The sequence below is a fragment of the Schistocerca cancellata genome, chromosome 7 (genome assembly GCF_023864275.1).
Source record: "Schistocerca cancellata isolate TAMUIC-IGC-003103 chromosome 7, iqSchCanc2.1, whole genome shotgun sequence".
In the NCBI taxonomy this organism is placed as follows: domain Eukaryota; kingdom Metazoa; phylum Arthropoda; class Insecta; order Orthoptera; family Acrididae; genus Schistocerca; species Schistocerca cancellata.
Window position 1 is genome coordinate 89,538,569 of NC_064632.1, and position 21,343 is coordinate 89,559,911.

Consider the following 21,343-nt stretch of genomic DNA (forward strand, 5'->3'; position numbering starts at 1 on the left):
GTTGGTAATGAGGATCACCCTGTGGCTAAACATGCCTTGGTGCACGGCCAGCACATCTTGGCACAGTGTTACACCGTCCGGGTTATCTGGATACTTCCCACTAACACCAACCTGTCAGAACTCCGGAGATGGGAACTTGCCCTTCAGCATATCCTCTCTTCACGCTATCCGCCAGGCCTCAATCTCCGCTAATTTCTAATTTCAATTTGCCGCCACTCGTACCTCACCTGTCTTTCAACATCATCTTTGCCTTTGTACATCCGCCCCGACTGACATCTCTGCCCAAACTCTTTGCCTTTACAAATGTCTGCTTGTGTCTGTGTATATGAGGATGGATATGTGTGTGTGTGCGCGCGCGCGAGTGTATACCTGTCCTTTTTTCCCTCCTTTTTTCCCCCTAATGTAAGTCTTTCCGCTCCCGGGATTGGAATGACTCCTTACCCTCTCCCTTAAAACCCAAATCCTTTTGTCTTTCCCTCTCCTTCCCTCTTTCCTGACGAGGCAACCATTGGTTGCGAAAGCTAGATTTTGTGTGTATGTTTGTGTTTGTCAGTGTGTCTATCGACCTGCCAGCGCTTTTGTTTGGTAAGTCTCATCATCTTTCTTTTTAAATATATTTTTCCCACGTGGAACGTTTCCCTCTATTATATTCATATCATATATATATATATATATATACACACACACACTAACTCACTCACCAGTTTCATACTAACTACAATTTCCCATTAATTAAAGACAAATTCTATATTGTTCTGAGTAATAGGCATGTTTTGTAAGCATAATAGAAAAATTGACTCAACTAGAGAAATAAAAATAGAGTTCTTTATTTTATTAGGTATCACATGAAGGTGTGGAAACAAATAACTGCATTTTTTAAATATGTACTTATAAATATTTATGAAGTGTAAAGTACAGAAGACAATAGCCACATCTGAGAAGCACAGTGAATACATGAACAAAATAAAAATACTGATTATTGAGTGCTTCACATTCATTATATGTTACACTGACTTCCTGCAGCACTGCATTACAGTCATCAAAAAGTTAAAAGTTTCTCTGTGTATATTTCTCTGAAACTTATGTATAACACACACAAATGTTTCACAAATTGAAAGTTTCTATCAAATTATATTAATCAGCAGAGAGGTATTTGTACACCAACAGAAAGATATTCATTAGTGCGTAATGGGAGAGTTAATAGCAAATTTAAATGCTTTTCATGTAAAATTAACACAAGGTCGGCAGGGACTTATGTTAAACACAAGTTAGAATGTGGCTCAAAGCACATTTACACAAGACATTATCACAGAGCAAGAACATTACCAAATTACATGGTTATCAATTAGTGTGATCCTGTGGACAAAACAAAAACCAGGACACTATGAATATGTTCTTTTCTCAAAAAATATCAAATTGAGATGGACATAATATCATTGCAGAAATGAAATATAAGCATTCAGTTCATGAAGTGAAAAATACAATAATATGCATTGCTATATTATGTGCTACATGGACAGGTCTAAGAATATCTTCAATTAAGTAAGATTAATATCTTACTAGTTTAAGTACAGTTAATGGTCAGAATTTCTAAATTGAAATGTTCTTAACTAAAGATGATGATATTACATCCAGAAAATGCATTTCTCTAAAATTCTGAGAACTGAAAGTAAAGATTCCATTTTTCCTTTTATTTCCATTCAGAATCATCTTCACCTCCCAATACAGAAGGTTGTGTAAAACTGAAGACTGTGGAATGCTTCCAAACATATTCTCAGCTACAGGACTATTTGTCTTTATAAAATGATGGATGGCATGTTGAAAGAACTTGCTTTCTAGAAAGCCAAACCAGCCTCCTTGTAAGTGGTAAATATTTTTTCTATTGAATTTACATATGCTGCAGTTCTTAAGTCAAGCCCCAAATTGTACTTCATGGCAGTTTTCATGATAGCCTGAAAGAAAAAAATTATTTTTAAAAACCGTGTCACACAGCACTAGTAACTACACTAATTTCTTAGACAAATACTAATAGTTACATGTCTACAGGGAGGAAATAAATGACATTTATAAAATTTAAGAGGCTGTAGGAGGAGATTTTTTGTTTTAATTAACAACAAACAACTGTAATGATAAATTATCAAATTTCTAACAATATGTACTGTAAATTTCCACTATTCACTTATGGTGCTGGGCAGCTTTTCAACAATAGTGATGGTTGTTCTGAACAATTTGGGACAGTAATAAAAAGATCATTACAAATAACTGTGACCGAGTAAAATTAAGCTACCCATCTGCAACGAAATACTTGTATGTACAAGTCACAGATTTTGCTACGCAAAATACTGAGTATTCATATGATCAACAAGTGTTACATGAACTATCTACTTTGTCTTCAATATGCACTACATCACATTCTCAATTAACGACATTTGCCCATGCACCTGTCAGACACCTATCAGCTAGTTAAGTTGCTAATTCTCCTCAGTCAACAATAAATGTTAGCAGATATGGCTCCATTACAAAGCCAGCAATTACGTGATTATCCTGGTAGCATCAATGGCCGGGAATAGACTTCTTTTTCCTTCTCCTTTGCTTGTGCAAAAGGAATTGAAATGAAACAGGACTACAACATCTGAAAGAACTGTAAAGATGCAAACTTTCACAAATGAAATTCAAGGCTTGTAGGCCTGCCCGAAAATTAAAATTAACTACTACTGTGATGTCAGAACATCTTGCATGGGTGAATGGGCACAAATATTGAGATTTCGACTTCTGGAAATCGGTGAGTATGATTTAAATTCCACAGTATTTGCCTTCATAAGTGATGATAAATTTTCAGCATTGAAGGCCAATCCTACAGCAAATCTTCATGGCTTTTTCATTTTGTTTCACGATTGCTTTAGTGATGAGCCTACATCTGAAACTTTGGTAAATAAATTTCAGTTTGTACAAAAGCGCCCTGGTGAAAAGTACCTTCCCAACTATTGTGCAGACTGTGAAACATCCTACCAAACTGATGATATGGTGTGTCATTGGTGGAAAAGGCACTGGATGTTTGTGCTTGGTTGAGGGATTAATCCAGCAAAACCAGTACAATGAGGCATTAAGGAGGAGGCTATTACCTAAAATAAATGATGATTCCCTAAAGGAGAATCATTTGTGCGCATGCAGGGCAGGACTCCATGCCACACGGCATGACCAGTAAAAACCTTTTTTGTAGAAACAAAATTTCCCTTTGTTATTCTGGTCAGGAAATTTGCCCGAGATGAACCCAATTAAAAATATTTGGGAGCTGGTGAAAAGATTAATCAAAGGAAACAATCACTACAAAAGTTCATCTCACTGAAAAGACTATTAAAGTCTGATATCATCACCCACAGATGCACGACACCATACAAGGCAGTCTTAACAGTGGCAAAGCAAGTTGAAGCATAAGTAGCTGCTAAATGCAGTTTGACGAAGTATTAAGAAGCTAGGCTTGGTTCTGCTTAATGGACATTTTTTAAGAAACAACAACAATTAATATTAATACTGTAAATGATTAATGGAAAATCTCATATAAAGATGTGAAACAAATACTAACAAAGAGATAGAGGGGCTGGCCAGTACTTACCTCAGCTCAGTACAGCCGATAGACATTTAAAAAATAAATAAATAAATAAATAAATAAATAATGACAACAACTAAACTGGCTGAGCGCATGAATGGACACAGACGAACTGTCCGCCTAGGAGATGTCCAATACCCAGTAATGGAGCATGCCCTCCAGCATAATTCTAGGGACCTAGGAACCTACTACACCGTATGTGCCATTTGGCTTCTCCCACCCAACACCAGTCCCTCTGAACTGCGGAGATGGGAACTTGCACTCCAACACATCCTTTCATCCCGCTATCCCCCTGGACTGAACCTACGTTAAACAACCTCACTCCCAGTCTTCTCCTCTTTCCCTTTCCTCTTTAGCCATTCACGCATCTTTTCATCCTAGATAGTTGTGTTTATCTTTATACTGTATACCTCTTTACTTCTGTATGCATCCTCTTTGGTTTGAAGCTGGCACAGTACTTACAGTAGAATATCTTTGGCTTCCCTCTGGCAACCATGCCTCCATCCTTGCTACCCTCCCTGTTTACCTTTCCCTGTTGCTTCATAACCTGGGTTGTGAGCAACCGAATCCACTTTCCCTTCTTCCCTTTCTTTCCCCTCTCTCCTCCCTGATGAAGGAACATTTGTTCCGAGAGCTACGAACGTAAATTTTCGGTTCAATATTAATACTGTGTGATTTATCAGTTATTAATAAACTAATGTTTAAACAACTTAAACAATTTCATGTAGACTGATCAAAATAATCTTTTTTACACCTCCTGAACTCTTATTATGTTAAAAAATCTAGGTTCATCTAATAATGTAGATAAGGACTGTAATTTGCGTATAGTCTCCACCTTCTTAGAAAATATGTTTTGACCTGCTTTGATTTGTGGCTTGGAAGCGTCTTGTCAGCCACACTCTACCACCATTCATCACTTTAGAAAATCTTTATCTATATGAAGTCTCCGACAGCTGGCCAGATCAAAGATAATGAAGGTTCTCGATTTTAATTTGACCTCTCATAATGATGAATTACAAATGCAGTTAGGCCCAAGTATTGTTCAACATGGGGACAGAAGCTGTAAGATGAATCTGTTTACTACTATTCTTTTTCCAAATGTGGAGTTCCATTATGACAACTACTTTATCAGTACTGACAAAAGCAGCTTTATTTCTTGGCTTGAGCATATGCACAGGCAGATACCAACTTTCCCATAAGCAGTTAGGATTTCACAACCCAAAACTTCTAATAACAATAATTCCTTGCTATCCCATGAAATGTATGACACCCATTATAGTACGTTTGTTCAGAGAGATTTATTGTTATACCTTACATAATATTAAACTTTTACTAAAAACTTCTGCTAGTCTTCAACTGTACCTACAGGGTACAAAGAGAATAAGATTTTTGTAGCCATCATCACATTCAGGCAACATGTAGCTATCTCTTTTGCAACTTCTGTATAAAAACATGGTGTAACAAAAGGGATGGCAAAACTTTAAAAAACATTTGTTGCACACAGACAAATGAAATGTGCTGTATGGATACGGATCCATAAATGGTTTATTTCCCTGTTAAAGCTCATTTCTTAATTCTCTTCATAATCACATTGATCACAGGAAACACATACCCACTAGTGTTTATTGTTCCACCAGAATGTAAGTAATGCCAGCAAGTGACTCACTTCACCACTTGTCTTGACAAGTGACTTACCTCATTGCCCTACTATAATAAACCACATAGCATCAAGTACATTTTTTTTTTTTTTTTTGGCGCAAAACTGCTATGGTCATTAGCGCCCGGTCTGTGACTTAGGAAACAGTAAAAACCGAAAATGGAAACCAGCAGCAATGGGAACGAAAGTCATAAAATTGGAGAAACTAAAAGCAGAAGAAAGGCTTAAAAATCCACTACAGGAAGGGGTTGGTTGTCCCAAAAAAAAGCTTCAAATGACTGACGTCATTTCACTGGCACTAATGAACTCTAGAACGCGATCGGCCGAGCGCGTGTCATCTGCTAAAATTGACGATATATCAGGCGACAGCTGTAGACGGGCGCGTAACGGATTACAATAGGGGCACTCAATTAAAAGGTGTCTTACCGTCCACAGCTGAGAGCAGTGGGGACAGAGTGGGGGGAGGATCGCTGCTTAAAAGATGTCGATGGCTAAAAAGACAGTGCCCTATCCAGAGTCTAGTTAAAATTACCTCCTCCCGACGACGCGTTCGGGAGGAAGAGGTCCAAGCACAAGGAAGAGTTTTCACATCCCGCAATTTATTTTGGGGAAGTGTCGACCAATGCGCGTGCCATAAATGAACAACACGACGACATAAAACGCTCCGTAGATCGGCGAAGGGAATCGATTGAATAGCTGGCCGAAGAAGAGAGACTGCAGCCTTGGCTGCAATATCGGCCGCCTCGTTTCCGCAGATACCAACGTGTCCCGGGAGCCAGAGGAACGCCACCGAGACGCCCCCCAGGTGGAGCAAGCGCAGACAGTCCTGAATCCGTTGGACCAGAGGGTGCACAGGGTAAAGAGCTTGGAGACTGAGGAGAGAGCTGAGAGAATCTGAGCAGATAACGTACTGTATCTGCCGATGGCGGCGGATGTAGTGGACAGCCTGGAGAACAGCGTAAAGCTCCGCAGTATAAACCGAACACTGGTCGGGAAGCCGAAAGTGATTTGGGGTGTCGCCAACAATATAGGCACTCCCTACACCTAACGATGTTTTCGAGCCATCGGTGTAAATCAATGTGGCGTCCGTTATTTGTGCACATAGAGCAGCAAATGCCCGACAATAAACAAGTGAAGGGGTACCATCCTTGGGAAATCGACAAAGGTCTCGGAGCAGGCAGATCTGGGGACGGAGCCAAGGCGGTGCTGTACCCCAAGTTGTCAAGAAGGTTTTATGAAAGCGGAAGGAAAGAGAATGGAGCAGTTGACGGAAGCAGACTCCCGGGGGTAGTAGGGAGGAGGGGCGGCCTGCATACCCTAAATCAAAGGAGGCATCGAAAAAAATGTCATGGGCTGGATTAGCAGGCATGGAAGACAGATGGCTTGCATAACGACTCAGAAGGACTGCTCGCCGATTGGACAGCGGAGGTTCAGCAGTCTCAGCATAAAGGCTTTCCACAGGGCTGGTGTAAAATGCTCCAGACACTAAACGTAATCCACGGTGGTGGATAGAGTCGAGACGCCAAAGAATAGACGGCCGAGCAGAGGAGTAGACTATGGTTCCATAGTCCAATTTCGAGCGCACTAAGGCGCGATAGAGGCAGAGAAGGACCACTCGGTCCGCTCCCCAGGAGGTACCATTCAGGACACGGAGGGTGCTGAGGGATCGCAGACAGCGAGCCGAAAGATAGGAAACGTGGGAGGACCAGCACAGTTTTCTGTCAAACATAAGACCCAAGAATTTAGCGACGTCTGAAAACGGAAGGTTGACAACAGGACCTAGATGTAAGGAGGGCAGAAGAAACTCCTTACGTCGCCAAAAATTAACACAAACGGTCTTACTACGAGAAAAACGGAAGCCGGTGTCCATGCTCCAAGAGTGGAGGCGATCGAGACATCCTTGAAGACGTCGTTCAAGAAGGCTGGTCCGTTGAGAGCTGTAGTAGATCGCAAAATCGTCCACAAAGAGGGAGCCCGAGACATCAGGAAGGAGACAATCCGTAATTGGACTGATGGCAATGGCAAACAGTATAACACTCAGCACGGAGCCCTGGGGTACCCCGTTTTCTTGGGAGAAAGTACGGGATAGAGTAGTGTTCACCCGTACCCTGAATGTGCGCTCTGCCATAAATTCACAAAGAAAAAGGGGCAGCCGACCTCGAAAGCCCCAAGAGAACAGTGTGCGGAGGATACCTGTCCTCCAACAGGTATCGTATGCTCTCTCCAGATCGAAAAAGATTGCTACCGTTTGGTGTTTCCGGAGAAAATTGTTCATGATATAAGTGGAGAGAGCAACAAGATGGTCAACTGCAGAACGATGCTTCCGAAATCCGCATTGGGCTGGTGTTAAAAGACTGCAGGATTCCAGCCACCAAGCTAAACGGTAATTCACCATACGCTCCAAAACCTTACGGACACTACTCGTGAGAGAAATGGGGCGATAGCTAGAGGGGAGATGTTTGTCCTTTCCAGGTTTCGGAACGGGAACGACAATAGCTTCCCGCCACTGTCTGGGAAAGGTACTGTCGGTCCAAATTCGATTATAAAGGCGAAGGAGGTAACGCAGACTATGGGTTGATAAATGCAGCAATATTTGGACGTGGATACCATCCGGTCCTGGGGCGGAGGAGCGAGAAGAAGAGAGGGCATGTTGGAGTTCCCGCATGGAGAAAACAGTATTGTAGCTTTCGCGATTTTGAGAGGAGAAAGCAAGAGGTCGCACTTCCGCTGCACGTTTCTTCGGGAGAAACGCTGGCGGGTAATTTGAAGAGCTCGAAATCTCAGCAAAGTGCTGACCCAATGAGTTAGAAATTGCGACGGGGTCCACTAATGCATCATGCGCGACGGTGAGCCCAGAGACCGGGGAGAAACTAGGCGCGCCTGAGAACCGTCGAAGCCGACTCCAAACTTCCGAGGAGGGAGTGAAGGTGTTAAATGAGCTAATAAAGAATTTCCAGCTTGCCTTCTTGCTATTGCGGATGACACGACGGCATCGCGCTCTGAACTGCTTATAGCGGATACAGTTGGCCAAAGTAGGATGGTGGCGGAAAACGCGGAGAGCACGTCGCCGCTCACGTATTGCGTCACGGCATGCCTCGTTCCACCAAGGAACTGGGGGGCGCCGGGGCAATTCAGAGGTGCGTGGTATTGAACGTTCCGCAGCTGTAAGAATAACGTCGGTAATGTGTGTGACCTCATCGTCGACGCTGGGAAAGTGACGGTCATCGAATGTCGCTAGAGACGAAAAAAGTGTCCAGTCGGCCTGGCCAAACTTCCAGCGTCTCGGGCGCATATATGGCAGTGGAGGCTGCAGTCTAAGGACACATGGAAAGTGATCACTCTAGTGTGTATCATCAAGGGCGAACCATTCGAAGCGCCGAGCTAGCGGAACAGTACCAACCGCAAGGTCCAAATGAGATAAATTTGTCGTGGAGGCAGACAAAAATGTAGGGACCCCAGTGTTGAGGCAAACTAGATCCGCTTGGTGGAAGACGTCTAGCAATATGGAGCCACGTGGACAAGGATGTGGAGATCCCCAAAGCGGGTGGTGGGCATTGAAGTCCCCAACCAGCAAATAGGGGGGTGGAAGCTGACCAAGAAGATAAGGAGATCAGCTCGTGCCATTGGTGTGGACGATGGAATGTATACAGTACAAAGAGAGAACGTGTATCCAGAAAGGGAAAGACGGACGGCGACAGCTTGGAAGGAAGTGTTTAAGGGGATTGGGTGATAATGGAGAGTATCATGGAGAAGAATCATGAGCCCTCCATGGGCTGGAGTGCCTGCAACAGAGGGGAGATCATATCGGACGGACTGAAAATGAGGGAGAACAAAGCGGTCATGGGGATGCAGCTTTGTTTCCTGAAGACAGAAGATGACAGGCGAGTAGGATCGTAAGAGGATCGACAATTCATCCCGATTGGCTCTAATGCCGCGGATATTCCAGTGGATAATGGACATAGGGTGAACAGAAAATGGAGGAATGTGACGAAGGTTGCTGTCAACTCAACGACTGCTCAGAGCTTGCGACCGACAACATGGAATGGCATTCAGCCGAAGGCAGAAGATCCTGATCCATAGGTTGTTCAGGAGCAGCTCCCGCCACCAGCGATCGGCCAGTTGATCGGCCGCCAGCAGTGCGCCTCGGCGACACAGAAGACGGCCGAGGGCGATTTCCGCCAGGTGGTGCTGTAGATGGGACACGCCTTGGCGGAGAAGGAGAGGAACTGGGTTTCTTTGTAGCCTTCTTGGAAGTATGATGTTTAGATGAAGTAGGAACTGATAGTTGTGAAGTTGGGGTACGTAAAAAATCTTCACTAGTATGCTCTTTTTTTGAAGTCTTTGTGTCTGACTTTTGGGCTCGAGATTTAGCAGAACCCGACGAAGGGTGAGCCAGAGAGTGGGCAGAAGTGGTAAGGTTGAACGGGCAATCTTTGCGCTGGCCGATCTGACGACCGTGGCACTAAAGGTGAGGTCGCAAGTCTGCGTGGCCATCTCCTTTGTTGGCCGAGGAGAAGCAAGGACAGTGCTGTATTTTTCTGTCAGGCACGGTGGGCTGTCGACTGGCGAATAATTTTCGAGCAGCAAAGGTCTACACCTTTCCTTCACTCTGATTTCCTGGATGAGCTTTTCGTCCTTAAAAACGGGGCAATCTCGAGAAGAAGCAGCGTGGTCACCCATACAGTTGATGCAGCGAGGGGATGGAGGTGGACAAGCACCCTCATGGGCATCCTTGCCAAACGTAACACATTTGGCTGGATTGGAACAGGACTGGCTGGTGTGATTGAACCGCTGACACCGATAGCAACGCGTAGGGTTTGGGACATAAGGGCGAACGAAAATTATCTCATAGCCTGCTTTGATTTTGGATGGGAGTTGAACTTTGTCAAATGTCAAGAAGACAGTGCGGGTTGGAATGATGTTCGTGTCAACCCTTTTCATAACTCTATGAACAGCCGTTACGCCCTGGTCAGACAGGTAGTGCTGAATTTCTTCGTCAGACAATCCATCGAGGGAGCGTGTATAAACGACTCCATGCGAGGAATTTAAAGTGCGGTGCACTTCAACCCGGACAGGGAAGGTGTGGAGCAGTGAAGTACGCAGCAATTTTTGTGCCTGGAGGGCACTGACTGTTTCTAACAACAGGGTGCCATTCCGTAATCTGGAACAAGACTTTACAGGACCTGCAATTGCGTCGACACCTTTCTGAATAATGAAAGGGTTGCCCGTGGAGAAGTCGTGACCTTCGTCAGACCGAGAAACAACAAGGAACTGTGGCAACGATGGAAGAACTGTCTGTGGCTGAGACTTGGTGAACTTACGCTTGTGAGCAGACATAGTGGAAGGTGAGGAAACCATTGCGGAAGAATCCCCCATGATTACCGGCGTCTCCAATGGCGCGCTCCTCCCTTGTGGGGGCCCTCTCTGAGGGCACTCCCGCCTTAGGTGATTGTTCACACCTCAGGTCACACCTCCCGACAAACGGACGGAGGGACCAATCGGCATTTTCGGAAGGTATCAGCTCGGGTAATCACCCCTCCCTGGGCCTGGCCGTTACCAGGGGGTACGTACGTGTCCTACCTGTCTACCCGGGGCGGGGAATTACGCGTTACCCCATCACCGGCTACGCACATAAATGCGTGGGTCGGCCTTCAGACACGCACAGGGAGGAAGAAAGAGAAAGGGAAAAACAAAGAAAGGGAAAGGAAAGAGGAAAGGTCTCAAACGCCGCAGCAGAGAAAAGGGTAAAGAGAAGAGGTAAGGAAAAGAGAAGGACAAAGGAAGGATGAAGACATACAAGCAGAGAAGGCGAAGAATGCGGTACATTTATGAGCGTCCGTCTCCGGACGTAGGCACAAACCATACTACCAGAGGGGAAGAAAGGGAAGGAAAGAGCCAGTGGCGAGGGGAGGAGAGGCGAAGATGGGGGAGAGGGAAGGATGCAGAAAAGGAAGGTATGCAGCCCGGAAAGGAAGGAGGGCCACATTAGCTCGGGGTCCCGTGCTCGCTACGCACGTATCCACAAAAGAGTTGTGGACCTCCTGGGGGGATAGCATCAAGTGTTTGGTGTTCAGTGTGAATTTTGTTTCCAGTGAGTGCAATGGAAATATACTCAATTCAGTGTTGGCAGATAGCCACTTGCTGTACAGATTAGCAGTTGGTTATTGGCATGGCACTCACTCACTGTTTGTATTGGGAGAGATTTCCATGATGATGGTGCCCACAGACGAGAACTTTTGAAGCAGCTGATCATTTTCTTAATATCATGGGACATTTAAGCCTACTACTGTACTTGCAAGTGTGGGAGGGCTAGAAGAATGAGACCGTCACCAACTGGAGGAGAAACTGCATGCAGCTGATGACAACCCTTGTATCAGTGTAAGAATTAGCGGCAACAAGTAATGTTGGCCACATGACTGACCGGAGAGTGCTATATGAGAACCTGCTGTATCCATACCACACACAGGTGTCCAGCCACTATCAGCAGCTGACTTTCCTGAACAGGTACACTTCTGTGAATGGTTCACTCAACAATATGTGTACCACCATCTTAGTGCAAATGTGCTTTTCAAAGATGATGCTTCATTTCTACGGGATCAGATTGTAAATTTTCATGTTGGTGACTGACTGTGCCTCATGTTCATACACCCAGGCTCAATGGAGAAACATACCACATTGTTGGATGTGAGGTCCACCAGTTATGCAAAACAATGTTTTTCTCAGTACCCAAACATGTTTCGGCACCACTGCGCCATCATCAGTGGGTTTTAGTTTTTATTTATTCTGCAATGTGAATATTTTTGTTAAATGACTAACATTATGTGTATTTTTAGTTCAAACAACAGATCATTTATTTTTGTAAGTACCTTTTACATTTGGTGTGCATGAATTTTCTGGATTATTTGTGTGTTAATTACTACAGATAGCTTGTCATCTGCAACCCACCAATGTTGATGAGAAAGTTTTTTGCTGGGAGTTCACCTATCTTCTAGAATGTAACTCAGTGTTTCGCAATGTTTCAGTGCCTACATTTGTTTTTACTTATGTTTTCGTGTGGCAAGCACTTCCATTCTCCACCGAGCGGGGTGGCGCAGTGGTTAAGACACTGGACTCGCATTCGGGAGGACGACGGTTCAATCCCGCGTCCGGCCATCCTGATTTAGGTTTTCCGTGATTTCCCTAAATCACTGCAGGCAAATGCCGGGATAGTTCCTCTGAAAGGGCACGGCCGACTTCCTTCCCAATCCTTCCCTAATCCGATGAGACCGATGACCACGCTGTCTGGTCTCCTTCCCCAAACCAACCAACCAACTTCCATTCTCCGCATGAAGCTGAGGTGTTGTGATGCACACATAACTATAACAAGTATTTTCCACAAATAACACAGTACAACACTCTTCACTTCACCAGAACACAGTGTGATTGTGGTTTTTTTATGTCCCCCAGCCGAGTCAGTATTCATTTGTTCATCAGAGTTCTGTGCCAAATTTGAATTTTGTTTGCATTTTATCTTTGTGTGTGTGTGTGTGTGTGTGTGTGTGTGTGTGTGTATGTGTGTATGTGTGTGTGTGTGTGTGTGTGTGTGTGTGTGGCAAAAACACCAGGTAATGTGGGCCAGTCAAAACAGGGAGGCAGCAAATATGATTTTATTAGGTGATCTTTGACATTGCCCGCCAATACAGTGACAAAAAAAAATTATTATTTGTGGTTACTGATGTAGATGGTGGGGAGTGTTTTCAGTCCAGACATGGCTGCTGCAGCTGTTGAAAACACTGTCACGGGTGAATAAGCCGTCATCCACAAGGAATTCAAACTCTTGAAAGTTCAACACCACAGCACTGCACAGTATTATTCGTTGACAGAAGGAAATTTGGAACTCAAAATCCATTGGTCCCAGTGCTGTCACATGTACGGTATGATAGGGGTTAATACATGTTCCACCAGCACTCTCCACACTATATCCTTCAAAGTGAGTGTTTTATGGACAAGTTGGTGGGTGCTTACTGCTTTATGGCAAGCCACATGATCCAACACCATTTCCTCAAAGTCTGGTGCTCAGACAGGTCTTTGGCGGGAACCTTGGCCAACTGTGGTGTGAACGACCCATTCTCTTGCAAGGTGGGATCCAAGGAGATAAACTACTTCCAATTAGGATGACATCTGTTGGGAAAGCATTCTTCAAACATTCGTGCTGTGTTACAGACACTAAATACTGCTGCACAGTACACTAAATGCATGCACGTCTGCCAAATCTCTTTACAAACAACGTTCCACTTTTGACTACACATAACACACTATATACAGTATCACACCTCCTCACTGACACGTCACAAGCTGTCAGACACAATAGACAACTGATACCAAGGATAGTGGTGTGAGTATGGCACAGGTTAATGCACCAATGCAATGCAGTTGGTAATCACATGATACATGCGTTATAAGCTAAGAATGTGTACACTATGTCATTCTGGCGGTCAGGATGTATGCTTTATATAACCTTCTGCTTGTTCCAGTGTACAACAGACACCAGAGATCTCTGAAAGAGTGTGGTAGAACTGCATGTGCCATTGCAATACAGGCATTGAGACTGATGGTCATAACTTTACACGATGGTCATAACTTTACACAATTACTATGAGCTATGCTGTTATTATGCATATATAGCATATGTCCGTAACAGAATTAATATGCATTTCTGACCACTGTTCCCTATCTCAATGTAATCAGTTGTGGACTCACTATCTCCTGTTCCAATTTGATCCAAAAGATATGAGACATCCTCTGTGTCCAGCCTTAATTTGCATCAGAGCCGAGTCGGATTCCAGTAGACGAAAATTCAGGCCAGGCACAAGTGCTATGAGAGCAGTGATGGGTTAAATTGCTTCACAAAACTAATATCAGCAGATGAAGATAAACTTGCAGATGCAGATAAACTTGCAGATGCAGATGAGGATAATATTTTTCTTATCCATTCAGATTCTACCTATTTCATAAACAAAGTGACCAGATCTTACCCTTGCTGATCTTTCCATTGTGTAGTCCAAGCCAGAATGTACAATGTCCTTTTCAGAAGCACCGGAGATTCTCTTCTGGAATGCTTCAGAAGGTGTAACAGGTATTCTGCCACCCACTCTGCCAAATCTTCGCTCTAGAGATTCTTGAACAGATTCTGAAACAACAATTTTAATGGTTTTACAGAGGCATAAATCTTTCTGTAGTTCAACATGTGCTGCAAAAATAAATGGATCCTAACTACGAAAGAAAGAAGGAAAGTAAAAAGATTGGTTGTTAAATCCTACTCAACAACTAGAGAACTACCCCAGCATTCACCATGATAGATTTTGGGGATCCACAGTAAATCTGAATCAGAATGGCCGGAGAGGGTTTTGAAACCTACCCCTCCTGACAAAGTCCAATACACTAAGCACTGTGCCACTGCATTCAGCATTTCCACCAATCATTTATAGACATATGTTAAGCATAAACAATATCACAGAGCAACCATCACAGTGTGATATACAAGGAACAGATCACCACTCACATTGTGAATATAAATTTGTGCATTTCGCAGTAACTATTTTCTTCACTATATTCTGAATGGCTGACAGTGCCCCACCAGCAATTCTGAATTTTGGAAAACACACACACACACACACACACACACACACACACACACACACACACACACACACACACAGTTTAAGTGGCTTAATGCAAGAACAATCAAGGTCAAAGATATCATTTGTCAGGATTCAGTGTTGACATTTAGAGAAAAGTTTCAGTGCCATTAACACTTAACACTTCATTCTGCAGCTTCACATTTGGCACTAATAAAATTTTTTATAAATGCTAGAATCTGTACTTCCTAAAAATTCTTTAACACTTACCTTCATCAGTGCTTTTGTGACACTGTTTTTTATTGATTTAGTTCCAGTAATTTTAATACACTGATTAAAAGACATACTCTATACACCATGAGCTGCACTAGAAATACTTTAAATTGTAGTAATCTATGCACTTACACTTGTCTATTCCTCTGTATCAGATGCCACTGATAGATCATAATCCCGAAAATTGGTTTTGACAAATAAAAGGTTGCTAGTGCAGCTCATAATGTATAGAAGACATCTTAATAAAGCTCTGAGAAATGCAGAGTACCAAGCATTCAAGATTTTCATACATTGGCTGTTTTTTACGACTCATACGGCAGTATGAAATGTGTCCATTTTTACTGTTTTAATAATGAAATAAATGCAGGTATTTGGCTAATTAAAATTTGTGCATGTTCTGCATTTCAGTCTTATCCCCATGTGTTGATACAAAGAGAAAACAATATAAGATAATGTTGTATGTTATAATTGCTGATTGTATTCTCCATTTGGAATCATGACCGTGTGTATCAGTCCATAGTAGAGAAAGATGAAACAATCTAATTTTTGTGTAAGTACTCTATAGTGCCTCCTGAATGCCATGGTAGAACATTCTGGTAAAATGCCCTACTCTGTGGATGTGTAAAGGCCATTAACATTCCTAGATCTTTGACTTTTCTGATGATAATACTGTAAGTGTGTGAATGGGTTGCTTGTCATGAGTCACTGCATGTTTTGCTTATTCTTGTTAGATTTAGTATCTTGAACTCATCTTGTGGGCCAAAGGGAAATTTATACTATACATTCCCAGGTGAATTACACATGTATTTCAGCAACCATTCTCTGTCTCTATCCAAGTAAATGGCTCTCCCAAAATGTTGGATTTTCTATGATCATAACACATCAATAAAGAAGCTCGCTGAAATTAAGAAAATAATTCTGTTGTATGTTCCACTATATTTAGCACTCATTTCCTAGGAACTAACCTGATCAAATCAATTTTTGCAGTAGTACCCTTTTTCTCTGAAAGTTGCATGAACGGAGGTCGCCATATGAGTATCACTAACTTCAAGGAATGGATGATTAATAACTTCTGACTTACTACTACAGTGTCTTTCCTCTTGAAATACATATTCATGGGCATGACAGACATTAATATTACAGTTCTGGCCACTGCTGGAGTCACTAACTATATCGCCATCAACTACGACTTAAGGTAATGGCAGCATGCTCTTGCGAATACAAGAAGCTATTTCATTTCATGCATGGCCAGCACTAGCTTTATCCCTCATAACTCTGAGCAGATTTGTGATTTTTAGCTGCAGAGTTCACAGTTAAACGGAGATCTGCAGTGATCATTTATGTGAAGTTACCCTACTGCATAAAAGGGGTGTTGATAATTTTCCAAATCAAGGCATAGGAAATGAACGCTTTGATTTTAGTTCTTTTCTCTTTGCTGATTTTCTTTTCATGGCTCAATTCTGCTAATTTAAGTAAAGGAAAGACTTCTCCTCATTCTGTCCTCTAAGTCTCTCATGACCCAGGGTTCTGGATGACTTTTCCAAACTCTACCCCTTTCCCTAAACCGCTCCAGTTCCTCTCCCTTCATACCTCTTCCTTCCCCTTCAGCCCTTCTGCCAGAAGAAAGAGCCACTGGAAGAAGGAGCCACTGGAAGAAGGAGCCACTGGAAGAAGGAGCCACTGGAAGAAGGAGCCACTGGAAGAAGGAGCCACTGGAAGAAGGAGCCACTGGAAGAAGGAGCCACTGGAAGAAGGAGCCACTGGAAGAAGGAGCCACTGGAAGAAGGAGCCACTGGAAGAAGGAGCCACTGGAAGAAGGAGCCACTGGAAGAAGGAGCCACTGGAAGAAGGAGCCACTGGTTCTATAAGCTTGTGTAAATGAAATCTTTTCTCGTGTATGTGTTCTCCTGCCGTTGCTTGGTGAGTAGATTTTTTTGTCAATGCAGTTACATTACTCTGTCAATTACTAGTAGGTTTCTTTTTGATACTGATTTACAACTTTCATTGAGGTCAAAGTTAATGTATTTAGATACAATGTCTGGTGTACCTGAACTAAGTCTATGCTAGATTTTAGTAGGAAATATTTTCTTGAAAAGTGGCAGTTGCAATATTACCTTCTCTTTCAAGAACAGTTTTCTTAGGGTATTCCAGTAAGGAGCATGCCAATTTTGTGCCTTGCTCAATGGTTTATAAAACTGCATTCAAATATTTTCCTGTCCTTTTTCATTAAATTTCTCAAAGCCTTTTCTGCAACATTTAGATGGTTGTTTCAATCTCTTACTCAGCTGCTGTGCTCCTTTTGTCACTATGTATGGTTTCCCTTGTATCCTGACTGGTTTCCAAATATTATGAGCCATTTTTCAGGATCAGATGTTTGCTTTCTCATGTACTACTTCCCCTGAAACATTTGGCCTGGTGTTCCATCAGTTGATAACTTAACCTGACCAATGTCAATGTCAGTAACATGTTTTCTCTTGCACTGCTTATTGTTGCGTGCTAAAAATCACAAAATCAGAAGAATCTGAACTTCTGCTCAGATAGATTGTCTGAAAACAGTAAACCAGCAGAACTAGCAGGTTCAGATGCAGTTATGTTGAGTGGATGTTTTGTGTTTAACACAGAGTTTAATTCCTTTTTTGCTGCTAGATTAGTTGCATCACTTACAGATGCAGTCCATGTAGATAAATCAACAGTGGTAGTTTCAAGTTTGGAGTGTTTATAGAAACCACTGCCAAAAAATCAACACCTTTGAAAGGAGGAGTCATTTTCAAACGAGATATCCCAAATTGTGTCAAACTGAGTTCAACTAACTCACAGCTTTGGAGAGTATGTTAATTTAATTCTTAACACACACATTTTCCTCACAAAAAAATTGAAAATTTTGCACTTACATCACTGCTTGCGTAAAGAATGCCTGCTAGCCTCAGCAATGTATCTTCCTCCCAATAAAAACATGTTTTCACAATATTCACCATAATATAATGTCAGAGATGAAACAGTGACACGATGAAGTCAAAGAATAAACAATGGTAAGTAGTAAGTCATATAGCCAGGTGCATTCCAGTGTTACATTAACTTTAGTTGACATTGACTGTTCAAGCAGTGAAAACCATGACAGATCCTTCACCCAGGTACATACTGGTTATTATTGCATGCAATACTTCCACGTCCATAATATGACTTTCTCCAGAAGCCACGTTCTGTTCTTCCAACTGAAGTTAGACTTCAGTTATTCTTACATATAAGAATTTTCTTAGCTGCTTACGTAACGTATCTCAAATTCATTAAAAACTGACATTCTTGCATTAAGCCATTGATATTTATTTCAGTTTCATTTCCTTTCCACTATGCTAACAGGTTGTGGTGTTGATAGATCATATCGACCATGAATAACAATCTTTGGCACTCCGATCACTCATCAGAGCCGTCATGTTAATTCAGTCTGTTCTTGTACCTTGTACTGTGTGCACGTGTATGATAATTGTCGAAATATATGTATGTGCAAATATAAATGGGGACAGTTTATTCCGTATACCACTACTCGTATCCTGATCCCATACTGGTGACCCCAAAGTTTCTACGTCTTCCACGACTTCCACGCTGGGTGTTGTAAATCAACTGGTTCTGCGCTCACCACCAGGGCCAACTCACACAATGCTTTGTTCAAACAACAACGATCGCCAGACCTCTTCATTCCTTCGCCAACAACCGGTTCTACATTAATTCACAGTGGTTCGCAATATCCAGCCACGTTAACCTCAAACTTTGTCACTCTACAACGGTCAAGTGCTACATCTACATCTACATCCATACTCCGCAAGCCACCTGACGGTGTGTGGCGGAGGGTACCTTCAGTACCTCTATCGGTTCTCCCTTCTATTCCAGTCTCGTATTGTTCGTGGAAAGAAGGATTGTCGGTATGCCTCTGTGTGGGCTCTAATCTCTCTGATTTTATTCTCATGGTCTCTTCGCGAGATATACGTAGGAGGGAGCAATATACTGCTTGACTCTTCGGTGAAGGTATGTTCTCGAAACTTTGACAAAAGCCCGTACCGAGCTACTGAGTGTCTCTCCTGCAGAGTCTTCCACTGGAGTTTATCTATCATCTCCGTAATGCTTTCGCGATTACTAAATGATCCTGTAACGAAGCGCGCTGCTCTCCATTGGATCTTCTCTGTGTCTTGTATCAACCCTATCTGGTACGGATCCCACACTGCTGAGCAGTATTCAAGCAGTGGGCGAACAAGCGTACTGTACCCTACTTCCTTTGTTTTCGGATTGCATTTCCTTAGGATTCTTCCAATGAATCTCAGTCTGGCATCTGCTTTCCCGACGATCAACATTATATGATCATTCCATTTTAAATCACTCCTAATGCGTACTCCCAGATAATTTATGGTATTAACTGCTTCCAGTTGCTGACGTGCTATTTTGTAGCTAAATGATAAAGGATCTATCTTTCTGTGTATTCGCAGCACATTACACTTGTCTACATTGAGATTCAATTGCCATTCCCTACACCATGCGTCAATTCGCTGCAGATCCTCCTGCATTTCAGTACAATTTTCCATTGTTACAACCTCTCGATACACCACAGCATCATCTGCAAAAAGCCTCAGTGAACTTCCGATGTAATCCACCAGGTCATTTATGTATATTGTGAATAGCAACGGTCCTATGACACTCCCCTGCGGCACACCTGAAATCACTCTTACTTCGGAAGACTTCTCTCCATTGAGAATAACATGCTGCGTCCTGTTATCTAGGAACTCCTCAATCCAATCACACAATCTGTCTGATAGTCCATATGCTCTTACTTTGTTCATTAAACGACTGTGGGGAACTGTATCTAACGCCTTGCGGAAGTCAAGAAACACAGCATCTACCTGTGAACCCATGTCTATGGCCCTCTGAGTCTCATGGATGAATAGCGCGAGCTGGGTTTCACATGACCGTCTTTTTCGAAACCCATGCTGATTCCTACAGAGTAGATTTCTAGTCTCCAGAAAAGTCATTATACTATAACATAATACGTGTTCCAAAATTCTACAACTGATCGACGTTAGAGATATAGGTCTATAGTTCTGCACATCTGTTCGACGTCCCTTCTTGAAAATGGGGATGACCTGTGCCCTTTTCCAATCCTTTGGAACGCTACGCTCTTCTAGAGACCTACGGTACACCGCTGCAAGAAGGGGGGCAAGTTCCTTCGTGTACTCTGTGTAAAATTGAACTGGAATCCCATCAGGTCCAGAGGCCTTTCCTCTTTTGAGCGATTTTAATTGTTTCTCTATCCCTCTGTCGTCTATTTCGGTATCTACCATTTTGTCATCTGTGCGACAATCTAGAGAAGGAACTATAGTGCAATCTTCCTCTGTGAAACAACTTTGGAAAAAGACATTTAGTATTTCGGCCTTTAGTCTGTCATCCTCTGTTTCAGTACCATTTTGGTCACAGAGTGTCTGGACATTTTGTTTTGATCCACCTACCGCTTTGACATCAGACCAAAATTTCTTAGGATTTTCTGCCAAGTCAGTAAATAGAACTTTACTTACGAATTCATTGAATGCGTCTCGCATAGCCCTCCTCACACTACATTTCGCTTTGCGTAATTTTTGTTTGTCTGCAAGGCTTTGGCTATGTTTATGTTTGCTGTGAAGTTCCCTTTGCTTCCACAGCAGTTTTCTAACTCTGTTGTTGTACCACGGTGGCTCTTTTCCATCTCTTACGATCTTGCTTGGCACATACTCATCTAACGCATAATGTACAACGGTTTTGAACTTTGTCCACTGATCCTCAACACTATCTGTACTTGAGACAAAACTTTTGGGTTGAGCCAACAGGTACTCTGAAATCTGCTTTTTGTCACTTTTTCTAAACAGAAAAATCTTCCTACCCTTTTTAATATTCGTATTTACGGCTGAAATCATCGATGCCATAACCGCTTTATGATCACTGATTCCCTGTTCTGCGTTAACTTTTTCAAATAGTTCGGGTCTGTTTGTCACCAGAAGGTCTAATATGTTATCGCCACGAGTCGGTTCTCTGTTTAACTGCTCAAGGTAGTTTTCAGATAAAGCACTTACGCAGCTAACACAGCTACTCAGCTAACACAAACAATGGACTCAGGTTTCATGTCGCCAGACTGTGCTCGCCAACATGTGAAGTGTGAAGTGCCTAATATTCAGA

At 42.7% G+C, this 21,343-nt stretch overlaps 1 protein-coding gene across 1 annotated transcript in view; it reads right to left on the minus strand.

The window, feature by feature from the left end:
- Window positions 1–803: 803 nt before the first annotated feature.
- The window catches only part of LOC126091974 (glutamate dehydrogenase, mitochondrial), a 165,217-nt gene continuing 144,677 nt past the window's right edge, over window positions 804–21,343 (minus strand). The window contains exons 8-9 of the mRNA XM_049907333.1: window positions 14,279–14,433; window positions 804–1,952 (exon numbers count right to left, since the gene is read on the minus strand). Coding sequence (XP_049763290.1) covers window positions 1,836–1,952; window positions 14,279–14,433 — 272 coding nt within the window. The 3' untranslated portion in view covers window positions 804–1,835. The remainder of the gene's footprint in view (window positions 1,953–14,278; window positions 14,434–21,343) is intronic.